General features: G+C 51.2%; 5 protein-coding genes across 5 annotated transcripts; all 5 read right to left on the minus strand.

The window, feature by feature from the left end:
* Positions 1-67: 67 nt before the first annotated feature.
* IAR55_000184 (uncharacterized protein) lies at positions 68-1,839 on the minus strand (the record flags this gene model as incomplete). Its single annotated transcript, XM_066943321.1, has 2 exons — positions 68-615; positions 708-1,839. 2 exons carry the CDS (start codon positions 1,837-1,839, stop codon positions 68-70), a joined length of 1,680 nt encoding a protein of 559 aa, XP_066805863.1.
* A 1,223-nt stretch (positions 1,840-3,062) lies between these two features.
* IAR55_000185 (uncharacterized protein) lies at positions 3,063-6,150 on the minus strand (the record flags this gene model as incomplete). Its single annotated transcript, XM_066943322.1, has 13 exons — positions 3,063-3,328; positions 3,387-3,628; positions 3,681-3,766; positions 3,819-3,968; positions 4,020-4,150; positions 4,210-4,283; positions 4,350-4,670; positions 4,726-5,095; positions 5,156-5,288; positions 5,343-5,477; positions 5,546-5,598; positions 5,654-5,942; positions 6,022-6,150. 13 exons carry the CDS (start codon positions 6,148-6,150, stop codon positions 3,063-3,065), a joined length of 2,379 nt encoding a protein of 792 aa, XP_066805864.1.
* A 1,599-nt stretch (positions 6,151-7,749) lies between these two features.
* On the minus strand, positions 7,750-9,930 carry IAR55_000186 (uncharacterized protein; the record flags this gene model as incomplete). The annotated part of the gene is made up of 2 exons (XM_066943323.1): positions 7,750-8,004; positions 8,116-9,930. The coding sequence occupies 2 exons, from the start codon at positions 9,928-9,930 to the stop codon at positions 7,750-7,752; spliced, it is 2,070 nt and encodes a 689-aa protein (XP_066805865.1).
* A 181-nt stretch (positions 9,931-10,111) lies between these two features.
* On the minus strand, positions 10,112-13,710 carry IAR55_000187 (uncharacterized protein; the record flags this gene model as incomplete). The annotated part of the gene is made up of 13 exons (XM_066943324.1): positions 10,112-10,150; positions 10,207-10,478; positions 10,548-10,563; positions 10,619-10,749; positions 10,804-10,983; positions 11,040-11,052; positions 11,116-11,390; positions 11,439-12,350; positions 12,415-12,760; positions 12,825-12,941; positions 13,002-13,184; positions 13,268-13,593; positions 13,680-13,710. 13 exons carry the CDS (start codon positions 13,708-13,710, stop codon positions 10,112-10,114), a joined length of 2,841 nt encoding a protein of 946 aa, XP_066805866.1.
* A 770-nt stretch (positions 13,711-14,480) lies between these two features.
* Positions 14,481-16,006, minus strand: IAR55_000188 (uncharacterized protein; the record flags this gene model as incomplete). The annotated part of the gene is made up of 5 exons (XM_066943325.1): positions 14,481-14,573; positions 14,642-15,235; positions 15,299-15,394; positions 15,507-15,664; positions 15,814-16,006. 5 exons carry the CDS (start codon positions 16,004-16,006, stop codon positions 14,481-14,483), a joined length of 1,134 nt encoding a protein of 377 aa, XP_066805867.1.
* Positions 16,007-16,008: the final 2 nt, after the last annotated feature.

Genomic DNA, 16,008 nt, shown 5'->3' on the forward strand with positions numbered 1-16,008 from the left:
GGCACGAGTGACACATTTCCCGGACTAGCTGCGATCAGTTACCTCGGTCAGAACGTGGAGCTGCACCTTACCAAGGCAGAGTCCACCTCCTTCCAGTATCGGGTCGCTTCGCCTTGACTGGCTGGGTTGCGTCTTCGCGGTCGACTGGTTCATCATCGGAAGGGAGATCGGACTCAGGGTATGGTTCGCCTAGACCCTCCAGCTCTGCGAAGGAGATCCTACCCATCTCACCTCTCAACCTCTCGGTGACCCTATCGATATCGAATGGGCTCTGTGCATTCGAGGCACCGGCTGGACTGGGGCTCAGGAAAGGTGCACATACTGAAACATTCGAAGGACAGGGATCAATCGACATTTCCGTATTCGTGGGATTTTTGGGGCCGGCGAAGAGACCCTTGATGGTAGAAGAAAGACCCCAAGGCGTTCTGGTCCTGACCAGCGGAACGTCTTCGGTTTCGGTGCTGGTCCTTTGGAGTGATGCGGAGGCGTTCGTCTTGGCTTTATTGGTGGACTGATTGATTTGCAGCAGGGTGGGTACTTCTGAGCGTTTAAGCGGTTTTATGGAGATTGCCGTGCTCATGTTCGAAGCTCTCGCGGATGTGGCTTGTGCTGCGGCTACATTTCAGAAAGGCAAGTATATTAGCTCGAAGTTCGTCATATCACTTAGATCAGACACGGGAAGGTTCAGATGTGGAGGAGTGACTCACCAGCATCCTCCCTACGAGCATCTGCCACAACCTTGTTCCAGGATCCTGGAGTCTCGTCGTTCGCCTGGTAATGACGGTCGAGAACCTTTCGGAGACTCGCCGTGGCGGTAGTTGGAGAATTCGCTTGCTTCGATGGGTGTTTTCGACTCATGTGTTGTTGGGGGGTGATCTCGACTTCGCTGTGGTGGCGACCGGTAGGCGAGAGTCTTCCATCGTTGTATCTACGAATAGAAGGATGGAAAGTCGTCATGGACACTTCGTCCAAGAAAGCTTTGGGTGTCGCTGACGTGGACCACGAGGCTGTCCCCGGATCGCCACCGGCTGTCGTGGACGTGGCCGTGTTTGAGGTCGTGATTCTATCGTGTACGGAAGCTGGTGAAGGTAAACCATAGATATCGTCCACTCCCATCTCTTTTCTCATTCGTAGTAAGACCTGCCAACATTCCTGTTGATCCCTCACTTTCTTCATGTAGAGGAGTCGTTTGATCTTTGGAGGCGTGGTCTTCTCGTAAAGATCATCTTCGTCCCATCTAGAGTAAAAATCGTCCTCGTCGTCGCTGTTGTCGATAAAATGGGAGAACCAGTCATGATAGCTTCTGGACATCGGGACGATACCGTCTTGTTCAAGATGTGGAAAATTGTCACCTTGCGACGAAGATGGAGACGGCGATGCACACCGTGATAGCGGATGAGAGAGCGGTGTGAGCGTGGTCAGAGGCGTGTATGGTGACGAAGGGGCGGTCGAAGTTGGGGTATGTGTCAATGGCGGAGTGGGTTGATGCGAGGTCATCAAATCGTCGTATGATGGAAAACGCTGGATTGGTGTTACTGACCGGCTTCGAGAACGCGAATGATCATGGTCATGCTGTCGCGCACGACTTCGACTTCGAGATCGATGTCTAGGTTCAGGCTGCAGGGCACCGGAACCAGTTCCCATCATTAGATCCGACATTGTGTCATATGTCGGAGTCGGAGTCGGAGTCGGAGTCGAAGACGGACCGTTCGAAGAGGTGGCAAGTTCATATGAGCGGTAGTGAGCGCGAGAGCGGGAACGCGAAGGCCGTCCACGAGTAGGGGTAGGAGTCGAGGGCGGTGAACTTCTAGGAGTCAAGTCATCGTCATGTCCAATCATGATGACGAGCGCGGCGAGGAAAAATGCTGGAGGATGGTAGTGAGAAAAGAAAGGTGAGGAAAAGGAAAGGAGAAGAAAAGAAACGAAGAATTGATTGGGAAAGAGAAGTAGGATACCTATGTATAGCGTGTGAAGTGGGGAGTGGGAAGTGGGAAGTGGCACAGTTTCAATGACAGTGTGCTGTGCGATGGAACCGGATAGGGGGTGTCACGGTACAGTAGGGGGGTGGCAAAAGTTGAATGGGGACAGAGGGAATAGAGTTAACTTGCCTCTTTTCCGCGATCGAGCAGATAATCTGTTCAGAAAAAGGACTCTGGACAAAGTAACTATCTCGGGCGGCCGTGTGGTATCCGTGAGGTCTTAGCTTCGACTACTGTAAGTCGGCTACAAGCTGACTCGAATGGGTAGCAACGACATCCGAGTGCCTTGGGAAGGGAACATACCAAGTTGATAGAACTTGCAGTATGTTGAATACTGTACTCGGTTCGCACTAGTCGCCTAACATGATCTGTGCGCCCTTCCTTCTCGTCTCGTCAACACGTTGCAGTCCAGTCATCCATCGCTCTTACTTTTTCTTCTTGATCGAGATTGTTCGATGTGCTCCGAAATAGATCAAGAAGCAAGAACGCTAGCCCCAAAGATTATTTGATTACTACCCTTCCGCACCAGCTGTATCTCCGAGAGAGAGAAAAATGGGGCGAGATCAACGACCATCGTGTGTTGTGTGTGCGTGGATGGGGAAGGGGAGGGGGGCGCTCGAGCCTCTTATCGATATGGAGACTAGATGAGTCGAGTCAGGAAGCAGTCAATGATGCCATACTTGTCATAGTCATGGTGCTCCGTGATCAGTAGGTGAATAACTCGCACAGCACAAATGCACACCTCATGGCACAGTCACCCGCGGCAACATGTCGTTCTCGCTCGCTCCGACTCGCCGCCCATGGAGAGCTCGTGTAACGTGTCGGCACACAGCAACGCTCGGCCGTATGCATCGCTATTCTCGGATATTGTCAATCCGTTCGTGTGTCTGGATTCGGCAAACGGAGCAATTCGAGTAACGATGAAACACGCTCACCTCCCTCTCGCCCATCTTGAGCACGTTGGGTTTTTTTTTCTCATGACTAATACAAACCACATCTTACACAGTACATGCATAAACTTCTCACGTCATGACAATTGTTGATTCATCCATGCAACACACAACAATCGACGAGCCAATGCAATCAATCCCAGTCATCAATATCGTCATCCACCAGACATTCTTCCTCTTCCGCCTTCTCTCCTCCTTCCCCTTGCATCTCATCATCCCATCCATGAGTCGGCGCCACATAACCCATCCCATCATCACCTGCTATGCTTGCCTCAAAGTCTTCATTTTCTCCCGCGTCATCCCTCGTTGACAGTTCGTCATCATTACCGAATTGTGATTTTCGTATCGTCGTGTATGGTGGTATGCATAGAGGTTGTGCAGATGTTGGAAGTAACGGTCCTAGATCGTTTGGTCAGCATCGCTTGCTGATGAGAGGATAAAGGTCAGTCTGGCTCACTTTTGGTCGTACTTTGTATTTTGACCATCATCGGTACTAGTTCGCCGGCCATGACAGTCTTCGACACCAGACCACCCCACGGAGCCAGTATTTCATCGTTGGCGTTTCCATCTGCCAGGATATTGCTCGCAACGATCCCTTTCTTGATAGTGTATCTTGTGGCACTGTCTAGAGCCACCAAATTATCTCGTTCGGTGCGATATGCCTCGAAGAACTGCGGCTTGATAACTTTCTGTGATTTACTATAGTGACCATTAGCCAACGGCCCAACGGATGCCACATATTATGACTCACCGCGGGACTGGGCTAGGCAGGGACATGAGCATTCCCCTGATTGACAGGTGCAACGAATAGGCGATAGCCTGGGGACTAGATTGCCACTGTGGATTTCTTTCAGCGGATGAAACTCAGACGGAGTGATGACAAATTCACCATATCGTCTTCCGTCCTCATGACGTCCGCCGCGCAAAGCTGGTCTACCCCGGCAGAGACCTGCTCGATCTCCGTGCAGAATGCCGGAAAAGACTGATGAATCCACAGAGCAAAGGAAGAAGCATCCACAGGGATGGTGGGTATGAAGCTCTGTGTTATTCTGTTAGCTTCGGATCCTTCAGACGATGCATGTCGGCGTACCTCCATCTGGATCAATGACTTCCGCCGCGCGAATTCTTGCAGATGAGAGGGCAGAGGTTCGTCCGCTTTCAGCCTGCGAATGGCATCCAACACTTCTTCGTTCTCATCATCCATACTGGGATCAGCGAGACCTGAGATTGACCATGGATCAACATGGGAGCGACCGTTGTAGCCAGGCAGGGGAGCTCACGTTTGTTGTAGAATATTTTCCCGAGAGCGTGGAACAGTCCAAGGGACTGCTCCCGTCTAGTCACAGCGTCCAGGCTGTCGTTCAATTGGAGACGTAAGCGTCTTCCCAATCATCAAGGGCTAAATAGTATCACTACTCACACAGTTCTCAGATCCGAGCTTACATCCAGCAAAGCCCCCTTCCCACCCCTGCTCCCTCTTCCCTTCTTCTTCAACCCCTTGCTGACTTCGATCTCCTCTCCCTCAAAATCCTCCCGGTTCTTGCGCTTCTTGGACTTATCATGCATTCGTCGACTACATAGTAACTGAAGGGAATTGATTGCAGATCTCAAATCACCATTACATGAGAGAGCAATGAGCTGAATTGTAGAATGTGAGGGCCGTTGCGTCGCCTTCGGGATCGCTGTTTGTAGTACCTTCAGCAAGGCTTTGTTCAGGAATGTGGGTGCAAGGGGTAGGAAGCTGCGCTCTGCTATCAGCGGACAGTGGCGATGATCATCAGATAGAGAAGACTCACTCAATTTCCTGACACCAAGGTCCGTCCTTGACAGCTTTACCCACCAGCTCTACTGCACCTTCTCGCCCTCCACGTTCCCGCTCCATCCAGCTCTCTTCAGCTCTGCCTCCGGACCCAGCATCGCTATGAACGATGACTATCGGACAGCTTGAAGGTGTGAAGGTTTGGCAGAAGGTCAAAAGAGCGGCATGAAAAGCTTCTCGGGTCGGCAGGTGTGACAGATTCGGTAGGGAAGTGAGGAGGATGATCCTCATTTTATCGGGTGTGAGTGATTGCGATGATTGTGAGGATGAATGACTCGACAGATTAAGAGTGGGGTAGGCATGTCTGGAAAGGAAATTTGTGAATTTAGACATGGACGATTCCCGTTCTGCTCGATCTCATCAGCTATGCCGCGCGAAAAAAAGGGCATCTGAAATTTCTGACACACCAATGCCTCCTCCTATATTCCTTTCCTCTACACCTTCTCCCCACTCGACTAAATCGACTCCCATATCTCTCGCCAGGAGTCTCATCGTGGTAGTCTTTCCCGAGCCCGCTGGTCCTGTAAGGAGCAGTACCCGCTGGATACGGTATAAGCTGACATCACTCTACACACCTTGTTGAGCTTGACCTACCCTATATTTCCTCAGTCTATCTCTGCTACTGGTCGACGGGGGCGGTGCGGCCACACCAGGCGGATAGCCGAAGATAGACTCATGGAGCCATGCTTTGACCCTTTGTATCCTAGCTTTCCCAGGTGCCAAGTCGGCCTTTGGTGCATATTGCAATGTCAGCTGGTATTTCGTAGCGCGTTGTCGCTAGCTACCGATTAGCTCACCTCGGTCGTCGGAGCGTACAGCTCCGTCCACATCTGAGCGGTATCTTGCGGCTCTGCAGAGATGTCAGCTACGATCAGAGTCACCCACAGTGCCTGATGAAAGCTTACCCAGTACTATCTCATCCAAATTATCGTCCTCATCACTGTCTGCGACCTCCACCACTTCCCTCTCCTTCCCTTTACCTCCTCTCGTCCCACCCAAAACGCTTTTTCTACTAGTGCCATTCCCACGCCTTTGCTCCGATGAACCCAGAGTAGAGCTGGCTACGACTGCAGGCCTGACCCCAGCAGCAGGCGGCGGAGGCATCATCTTCCTGTCCTCATCTACCTTCTTTGTCAAGCCCGGTGGAGGAGGAGGCATCATGCTCAGCGGCTTGAAATTGAGTGCTGTCTGGAACTGTAGAAGAGTCGTAGGACAGATCAGTATGAGACTGCAATTCTATAGCAGTCCTTGGAAGATGGAGAGATGGACGGACCGAACTGAGACTGGCCATCTTCTTCCCTTGTGTGGAGGTCGACGAGGAAGGAGAGTTGCGCGAGCTCGAACTGGAACTGATGCCAGAGCTCCTCTTCCCCTTGCCTTCCTTGTTGATCGGAGCCACCATATCGTAGCTCCACCTTTCATCTGATCCTTGGCGCTCGAAGTGGAGGGGCCGTGCCGTGACCTGCCGTGTGAGATATGGTAAAGAGGTGAATGAATGAGAGCTGAAGAAATCCGCGTGCGGGAAATGATCCAGTCATCGACTTTTGTTGTGTCGACCAGTGGTGAGTGTGTCACTCACTGTATTGTCGGCGATCGCCGCTGTTACACGTCGTTCGTTCTTTGCGTCCACTCGCTCGTTCTTCTGACATTCATTACCTTGGCTCGTCATCATGAAGGTTATTGCCAAATTGAAGACGACACACATCGTACCGACAACAAGTGGACACGACGAACGCAGCAACACATTACGCCGAGATATAAACGACCACATCCTGCACAACCACACGGCAGAGACCATAGTGAAGAAAGAGCTGCTCAAGATTCGCCTTGGACGTGATACAAAATGGTATGTCTCTTCTCCCAACTCTCAACTCTCAACCGACCACCCCAAGTGTCCCCTTGCATACCACCACCACCACCCCAACTGCGACTCTGTCGACCTCCCTAATCCATATCCACCAGGACATACCCATTTACTCTGAGCGGTCCCTCTCGCTAATTCCACTTTTATCCATCCCTACCAGTCCGCGTTATTCAACTTCCAATCACTCCTCCTCGTCTTACTCCTCCTAATCTGCACATGTACCTATGTGAGGGGCACTGCTCCTGGTCTAGTCGACCGAAATCGAGAAGGGTGAGTAGGTCTTCCTGTTTTTTCTATGATGAGCACTTTCCGTCTCATCCGACGATATTGTTTTCTTTTCCTGTTTGTCATCCTGTCTACCACGTCGCTTCGTTAGACAACGTCTCTCTACATCATCAACTCTCCTCCTCACTTCCCATCGCTCTGTCGTTCAGATCATGTCCTCCTCCTCCCTACACGTGCTGATCTCTCGGTTTTCTTCACCCACACAGCTTCCTCGGGTTGTTTTTCAAATGCGCTAGGATAGGAGAGCGATTATCGCCCTATGTCTCATTAGCTTGCATAGCGATGGCTCTGACCATAGTGCTGGGATCATGAGTGGTAGAACATTAAGAGGAACCGGATTGCAGGTGCTGGGTACGCAGGCGAAGGAGCGGGACGAGTAGGGTGTGGGGTCGGGGAGTCCGTCCGGACGATGGTCGCCAACACGAAGTGTAGAGATAGGCGAACTAGGATGCCATGTATGTATGTCAATGATCTAGAGTATCTTTTCCTGTCATTCCTGTCAGTCAAAATACCGTATTTTTTTTTCTGAATATGAACAGGTTTGCATGAAATGTGGTTGTGTCTTCATCCCACATGATCGATGATAACGAAAGTCTGCAGGTTGAATGATGGAAAGTGACTTGCTTTGCTGTATTACAAAATTGGCTCGTATCCTGAATGACGATGCTGATGCTATGGAAGAGGGGAATGGGAGAATGTCGCGTTCTATGCACATGTCTACTTGGTTTTGTTGTCGATCTCGGACCTCTTCTTGACTGACCTCGCTCCCCATCTTCTATTTGCCCTGTTGAAATCTTCTACCCTTTCCTTCTCCCCAAGTCGTTCCTCTTCGTCACCTGTCGATACTCACATTCACTTCCCAAAAGCTTTGTAATGATACACTTTCATCGCCGGGAAACTCGTCTGGAAAAAGTGGGTGATACCCTTGATCCACTCCGGATGAGGCGCGTCTTGACCTCCCAACCAGATTTCAATTCGGGTGAGTTTCCTCCTCGAGATGACGGTACCGCAGATCATGCTTTTGGGGGAAGATGGTGGAGGAGGACAGATGTCTTGGATGGTACCGCCGATAAGAAGAAGGACGACTTCGAGGAAAGTTTGATCCATCTATGAAGTGAGATCGATAGTAGGAGCGAGGTCAGCAAGCACTGACATTAACATTCTCATTCGAGTCATCTGAAGGACAGGACGACGATAAATATAGGAGCATGAACTCACCATTGCAGCATCTCCTGCCATCATGATCTTCCCGCCTTTAGCACACATTGGGTCTTCCCACATCGGCTTGATCCCTTCAACGAAGAGGTGAAAGTTGTTGTCATCACTCATACAATGGAGACCCAAACCTGCGCCGCCACGTGGGATGTTTTCTCCGTATGGCTCGATGGATCGTCGTTTGGACGCGGCAATCCCTCTTCGAAGCGCTTTCCAGCTCCCGAGGAGGTCCTCGACGGTAGATGCTGAGAAGAGAGTAACGAGTCCTGACGAATAGTCCGAAGTACTGGTGAGACCAACCGGTAATGGCACAGTGGAAGGTTTGTGAGATTCCTGAGTCTTCTTGGAGGTATCGGAGAAATAGAGCGTCCAAGATTGGATAAGAGGATGAAGAGTCACATTGACCCGGGTAGGAGATGCTGGGATGACGTGGATTACAGGTGTTGGAGACGATGTAGGGTCGGCAGCGGCCGGCAATGTCGTATCGGGGGGTGGTGTAAGGGGACCTTGTATGTGTAAGGCATCTTGGGAATTGATTACTCCAGAGTCGCCAGTATCATGTTCAGTCTGAGGACTATCAGGAGGGGTCGGACCAATGTCATTGGTACCGACGTATGTATAATGGGTGGATGGAAAAGCAGCATTGACACGCCAAGACGCGGAACGGAGCTCGTCCTCAGCGGGGGTGCTGAGTTCCGTAGGAATACTGATTTGCCCGCTTTTGCCGCCAATATGGGCTCGGCCTTCTTCGTCAGCCGTCATGGGTGATGATGTCACCGGGAGTAGTGCGCTTGGAAGGGGTATCTTCGTATCCAATCCCATAGATGTCGCTTTGGGTGTACTCAGACCTATCTCTCTTCTTCCTTCATCCTTTTTCTCCTCATCAGAGGGATCAAGGTCCTTCTCTATCTCACCTCCGATGGCCTGAGACAACCCTTCTTCTTCCTCTCCACCGCCTTCCAAGTTCTTCTGCAACGTCTTTGCTTTTCCTCTTTCTGTTCTATCCTCTGTTGACGACTTCTTTCCTTGCTTCTTCTTTCGATTCTTCTTCTTCTGCTGCTTCTGTCCTCCCTCGTCTCCAGTCGGAGGTGACTCAGTCTCGGTACTGCTATTTGTTTTGAGCGTAGTGACGCTTCCTTCTTCTTCTCCACTTTCCGCTTCCATTTTCCATTCTTCAAAAGTCAACAATTGCCTCCTCCCCTCTTTCTGTCCTGACCCCATCATCACTTCCTTCTCGTTTTCGTTTTCCTTGTTTCTTCTCTTCAGATATTTCTCTTTCAACCTATTCAACCCACTTGCCCCTCCACCCGTTGTCGTCGCGGTGGACGGCGGAGTAGTCGTCAAAGTGAGATATTCGCCGAACTGCTGAGGTGAGAAAAACCAGGTCGCTCCTATTCCAGGTATGGATTGACGGATGTCGTGAGCTTGGATCCCGTTGACCAGTTTTTGTAGCTTGGCAGGATCTCGGGATACGTTTCGTGCCGCTGAAGTGATGAAACCTTGACCTTGATTGTGGTTAGTGCCTTTTTCTGATAAGGACAAGGGTGATGATGATGGTGAGGGTGAGGTGGTAGTAAACGTCGTCAGGGAAGAAGGCGTCGAGGTCAACTTGGTCGACTTTTCGGTCATGTTCAGTGAGGAGAAGGTGAAAGCTCTGTTTGGGTGAATGCTCTTTGAAGCGGAGAGAGCCGGAGAGGACGAAGATGGGAATCGGGTAGGAGTCGATGGAAAGAGAGTAAGACTCGTTGTGACGATGTTGATGGCAGTTGAGGCGGTAGTGAAAGGGTTGAAAGGAGTGTATGTAGAGAGAATTATCATGTCCCTCCCGGAGGAACTCGAAGTGGACTGTGCGCGGTCACTCCGGCCACGTTGCATAACCGGTCCGTGCGTAATCGTGCGGTGTGACTACTACTTGTCGAAACTCATACATATTCGTTTCAGGCATATCAAACATGAACTATATCATCAATGCTGCGTGTACCTTTACAATCTCCATCGCCTACCACAGCTCGCACTGATCCTTTTTGGCAGGGTTCATCTGGATGCTACTGTCAGCACGGTATTTCGGCCAGGCAATCAGTTTATCAAACTCACCGTGCTACCACTTTTACAGTTGAATGCCTTGTGGAACGCATCCAGATTCCTCAACGTGCCTGTAGCTCGCCAGTACGGAGGCGAGTGAGGATCAGTCCTCACACGAGACACGGCCGTCGCTGGACGGGTGAGTTGAGCCCAAACTCGCGCAAACCCAAGGAAGAAGAGCTGTTCTTCCGAGAAGTCAAGACCGGGCAGACGTTCAGGGTCAGAGGTATCGGCAGAATTCTTCCAGGCGAGGAATGCTTGAGCGAGACCAGAATCACCGATGTCTGACGGTATATGAGCTCATGTACTCTCCAGATAGTCCTAGAGATGTGATGATGTGGGCGGTAGCTCACCTTCTCCGTTTGTGAGCTGTTAAACAAATGATCAGCGTGAAGCTTCCGCAAGCTGGTTTACATCGACTCACGTTGCCATTCACGTAAACCTTCTTGCCCTGCTCGTCTAGCACGTAATACTTGGAGTACTGTTTGGAAAGACATTGAGCACGCTCCTCAAAATTTTTGACTGTCTTCTGGGTCCACCAATCCCTCAATCGGCCTACGGATACGTCAGTACCGCCTATAATATTGACTAAACTCATGATCAGTTCACCTTTGTCATCGTACTGACTGCCTGTATTGTCAAAGGCATGCGTGAGTTCGTGGGCCGCCACAGCACCGAAGGCACCGTATCGGAGGTGAGCAGGCCAAGCTTGCGAGTAGAAAGGTGGTTGGAGAATTCCAGCGGGGAAGACGATCTCGCCGTCGGGAGGGGAGTAGTATGCGTTGACGGCTATTGGAAAGCAATCAGTAATGGGCGCACGGTCATCGTTTAATCAGAGAATTTACTTTGGGGGTACATCTGGGCAAAGACCACCATCGTCAGCATGGATCACAGCTGCATCAATTGGAGATCGGCACTGACCTCCCAGCTTTCCCTATTTCTTCTTCTACCCAAGCTCATCCACGTCCTCGACTCTTCCAGTAAGATCGAGTTGAAAACAGTCCCGAAGAAATCGTCGGTCTTCACATCCAAGCGGGAGTACCAAGATTGCACGCTCTCGGCATGGGTAGTGTTTGGGAACAGAGGATAGCCAACCTTGGGAATGAGTGATTCCGCTTTCTTCTGCGCGGCCTTCGCAGATTCTTCGTCCATCCACGAGATGTGGGGCAGCTTGTCTGAGAACGCCTTGACAATGCCTATCGGACTGTCAGCAAGTGTCGCAGATCCCAAATCAGCTGACCTACTTCGGATGATATGCTCTCCCTCCTTTTTGGCTTCCGGGGAGAAAGCCTCTCGGACAAACTCTCTTCCGGCAATATATCCAACGGTGTCGTCAACATAGCTCAAGCACAAATCCTCCCTGTTCTCTTCAGTGCCCCTTTTGATACCTCGGAGTACTTCCTGGAGTCTTCTGTGTTCCTGACGGATTGTCGTCTTGGGTCCAAGGGGACCAGCATAACTCAGGGCCAGGCGGGTCACAAAGTAACCAGACAAAACATAATCAGGAGTCTCTTCGATCAGTCGGGTGATAGACTTGAGGTACGGGGGATAGGTGACGGTAATGTTGGCTGGGAAGACACGGATCGCGTAGGATGACAGATAAGCTGGGATGGAGAGGAAAGGCAGAGCCTTGGACACCTTTTCAGTTGGGTAAGGGTTATATGAGTAATGAGGGTTGAACAGGTATTCCGGGTCGGCTCCTGCTCGAATGAGGTCCCGTTCGAACTTGACGACCTTCCCGGCAAGCTTCTCCATCCGCTTCTCAACCGGTTCGTCTTTGGTGTCGTCGTGATCCTTGCCAGGCGAGTCTTCTCCGTCCTTGTCCCCATCAGAGGGCCAGGGCCAGGGCCACGCTGCTTCCTCGACTAAGTCGTCTATACTCTCGATGAGAGCTTCGAGTTCGTCCAATCCTTCAAGGTTTTCGATGTCATGTGTGATGCCGCGCTTCGTCTTCTCACGTCGAATCGAGGTGTGCTGAGCGACATCGGTGAGAATACCAGAGACGACGGACTGATACAAGTCGAGGATCGGAGCTTCTTCGTAGTACTCCTTAGAGGGAAGGCCACCGGAAGCTTGATAAAGCCAGAGACTTTGGACTTGAGAGTCCTCTCCGCCAGCATCGCCTTCAATTGCAAAATTGACGAGAGCATCGACACCTGTTCAACTTGGTCAGTGTTGAGTCCCGGTCGCAATGTCTCAGCAAAAGAAAATGGAGCTCACCTCGAGAATGGAGCCAGGCCAGAGTCTTAGTGATCTTCTTTTGTCGATCTTCACCGACGCTGGACTCGTCGAGCTCGGCAAGATCTACAGTCGGAGTCTCCAAGTCGGAGGCATCTGAAGGTCCATGACCGGACTTCTTAGTTTTCTGGAGCGAAGTTGCTCTCTCGCCACTGGCGAGTAAATGGTCGGAGACTCTATATGTCTCGTCGTAGGTGCCTTGCCATTCCTGAGTCTCTTCAATGAGATCAGAGCTGGGCGCGGGGTTGAGGTCGAACGGCCCAAACAACTCCACAACGTGATCAGTCAAGGCTATCAGCGGTTTGCGACCAATTTCATTCAAGGTGTCCTGCCAGGATCGAAGAGCGGCATTAGCGAAGAGAGTCGGTGGATGTTGTCATCGATTGACCCACAGTATCAATACAGCTGGTGTATACGGCTTTCAGCTTGGCCAAGTTGAGTTCATCGGCACTAGCATCCTTCTTAGGTTTGCCAGATGGAATAGCGTCAAGCACTCTGAGGATGATTTTCTGTCACCGAAGAGCCAATAAGCAGATACTTTTCCTGTGATCGGCAATTCGGAGACTAACCTTGTTGTTATCGGCCACTTCGTTGAAAGCGCCATAGATGCCCTTGTCTGCTGGAATGGAGTGGGTAGCTGCCCAACCACCGGTGGCGAACTCGTAAAAATCGTCACAAGGGTCGACCGAGGTGTTGAGAGACTGAATGATCGAAGCGGAGAGTGTGACACATTCAGGAGTGAGGCAGACCTTCTACACAAGTCACACGGACCGGCAAGGTCAGTGAGATCGTAAACGATACAACGCTTTTTAGGTGGACTGAAAATCGGACTGACAGGTTCAGGTTTGCCCGTAGGCACAGCTGATACAGTCGTAGTAGCCAAGCTCGTCTTGGTAGCAGTCGCTGTCCGCGTATGTGTTCGATATTCAGTCTTCCATTCGACCTTGCCCGTCTTCTGTCGTTCCTTCTTCAACATCCCCTCGGCCCCGGCGAAGAGCCCGACGAAGATGCTCATGAGAAGCAAGAGAAGGACGGCGAGAGCTCCGAGGACCTTCTCGAAGAACGAGAGAGGCCGAGAAGGCGAGAACATCTTTTTGAACGGGGACGAGGACGAAGATGCAGAAGGACCATCGTTGCCGTTGTCGAGGAGAGGAGCGTTCTCTGCGAATCAGGACAGTACACATTGTATTCAGTCAGTCTGTTCAATCGGGAAGGACGAGGGTGAGGGCGAGAAGCGGTCGACATACCTTGATCTGTGGAAGCCCTTGGTTGAGCCATGTTGGGCGATGGAATCACTCGCTGCTCTTTGCTTTTGTGCGGAAGAGCGGGATGAGGAATGAGAAGAAGAAATCAGAAGAGAGAGAGAGCGAGAGAGAGTCAAGATTTGGGATGGGTCACTCGACGCGATGATACCGGAGCCGACCGACTTCTTACTGCCAACTACAATCACACGCGCGTCATCTCGCATTGTGCATGGGCCACGCGGGGTCAATCCCAACGGCTCCCCGGGAGATCCGAGCGATCTGTAAAGTCACGTGAGTGGTTTGAGCGCGCATGTTTCCAGCTCTGATCGAGAGGTCCGCAGATGGAGGTGAGATATACGGTGCAACGACAAGTCTTACAATTGACAGGCGCAGCATGTAGCAACTGGCAAGGCATCTTGACCTTGACCCAACTTCGACAGCTACAAAGGAGGACAGATCTTTCCCCTGGCACAATACCAGTGCCACGCATCTCCGACCCTCGTGCTTTGCATCTCACTGTGATAGCAAACGACCTGACTCACAATCTCCTGAAAGGTGATCCATGCGTTGATACAGAGTATGTAAACTTCCCACCAAGCTACTAGAGACATGTTCACAGTAATTGTCAATCTATTCTCCACTCCCACGCCGCCCACCAAAACTGATCAACGATTAATATCACTTGCTGCCATTATCCATCCATCCTTCCATCACTCGATCCAGAGTCTCCTGTCTCCTCGTTTCTGAAAGCTGACTGCTTCGATATCTCCCTTCTTCTTGTCCTGCTGTACCGCCTTCCGCCCTCTATGCAGGTGCCAACATACCAGCCGCAATCATCTCTTCTTGTGTCATTGACGATGACTCGATCATGATTCCAACACCGAATTTGGAGGTATTCTGAGAGTTTGAGAAAGGAAATGGTCAGACAGGAAGATACGTTTGAAGAGCGCTCAGCTCATACTCACCTTGGCATGGTCGATTTCGCCGGCCACCAAGAACGCAAAGGCAGGTGTGAACCTCTGTTCGAGGTACATGCCGATCTTGCCCGCACTGTCCAATTGACCTCTGAATGTAGCCATCCTGAAATCGTATTTGGCACCAAGGGTAGCCAGGGCTTCCCTCTTAGCGGGACCGAGCATAGAAGCGGGTTGAACGATAGTTTGAAGGTCGAGAGCGACATCGACCTTGTCGCTCAACTTTTGGTAGTATGTAGTCTGGATGTTACCGGATGGCTGAAGTTGAGCTGTGGCGCTCCAGCTGGGGGTGAAAGGTGCCGGTTGACCGGGAACAGATGGGGTAAGGGCGGCGAGGGCGTTGGGGAGGGAGGTGAGTTTCGCGACGTAAGAGGTGGAAGTCTCGAGTATGGATGGTTGAGGGTGTTGAATGACGGTCTCGAAACCAAGCGAGAGTCGAGGAGAGAACGAGTGAAGAAGAGAGGCGATGTGGATACCGGTACCGTCAAGTACACCGGGGTTCATGCTCTTCCAGCTGAAGCTGTAATGAGGACCAAGATGGTCGTGCTCGATTTGTACCATCGATTGACCGGGCTTGTCAGTGAGCTATTGGAGAGAGCAGAGTTTAGCTAAGAGCGGCATGGAATCGCAAATAATGATGAAACGCACCTGTCCTTGGACCTTGGTGATATCGGTAGGAGACCAGGTCTGATTCGCTCGCATCGTCACTGTCCCGGTACCGTCGATGCCTCCTTGCAAGAAGGACTAGGTAGCAGAAGGACAAGTCAGCTACCGAGACTATGTAGCAGCTGGATCTCGCTAATGCAAACGATCCTCCTTCTCGGTCCGTGAATTGTTCAACAGAAAAGAAGCTCACCGAAGCATTGGCGAAAATTGCCCCAAAATTGTAAGCAGCTGGTCGAGTGGTTGATCCAAGAGAGAAGGAATGTGTCAACTGGAAGGCAGGGTTTGCGGAAACGACCTTGGCGACGTCCGCCCTTGCACCATCGAAAGTCCAGTTGGCAAGGTGTACCTCTGTTGTGAGTTGCCAGGATCAGCTTCTTGGGTTTTATATTCTTGCTGTTCAATCGTCGTCATGAATAGACAGATGGAAAACGGTTGCGACGAATGATGTTGTAGACGACAGCAGTCTATTGACATGCTAAACGTGTCTAAAGACTCACGTTGGACATCCCTCGTCAAGTTCTCAACAGTACCAGGTTGGACCAAACCCATGCTCTCCTTCCAACCGTGGAATCGTCCATAAGTGTTCATGACCGGCCCAGCTACCGGATGAAAGACGTTGGCGACCGCATCGAGATAGGGAGCGAAAGCCGTTGGCCCTGTGGCTTTTTCTGAAGAGGCAGTGTATGACATTT

This window comes from Kwoniella newhampshirensis, chromosome 1 (assembly GCF_039105145.1).
Source record: "Kwoniella newhampshirensis strain CBS 13917 chromosome 1, whole genome shotgun sequence".
Taxonomy (NCBI): domain Eukaryota; kingdom Fungi; phylum Basidiomycota; class Tremellomycetes; order Tremellales; family Cryptococcaceae; genus Kwoniella; species Kwoniella newhampshirensis.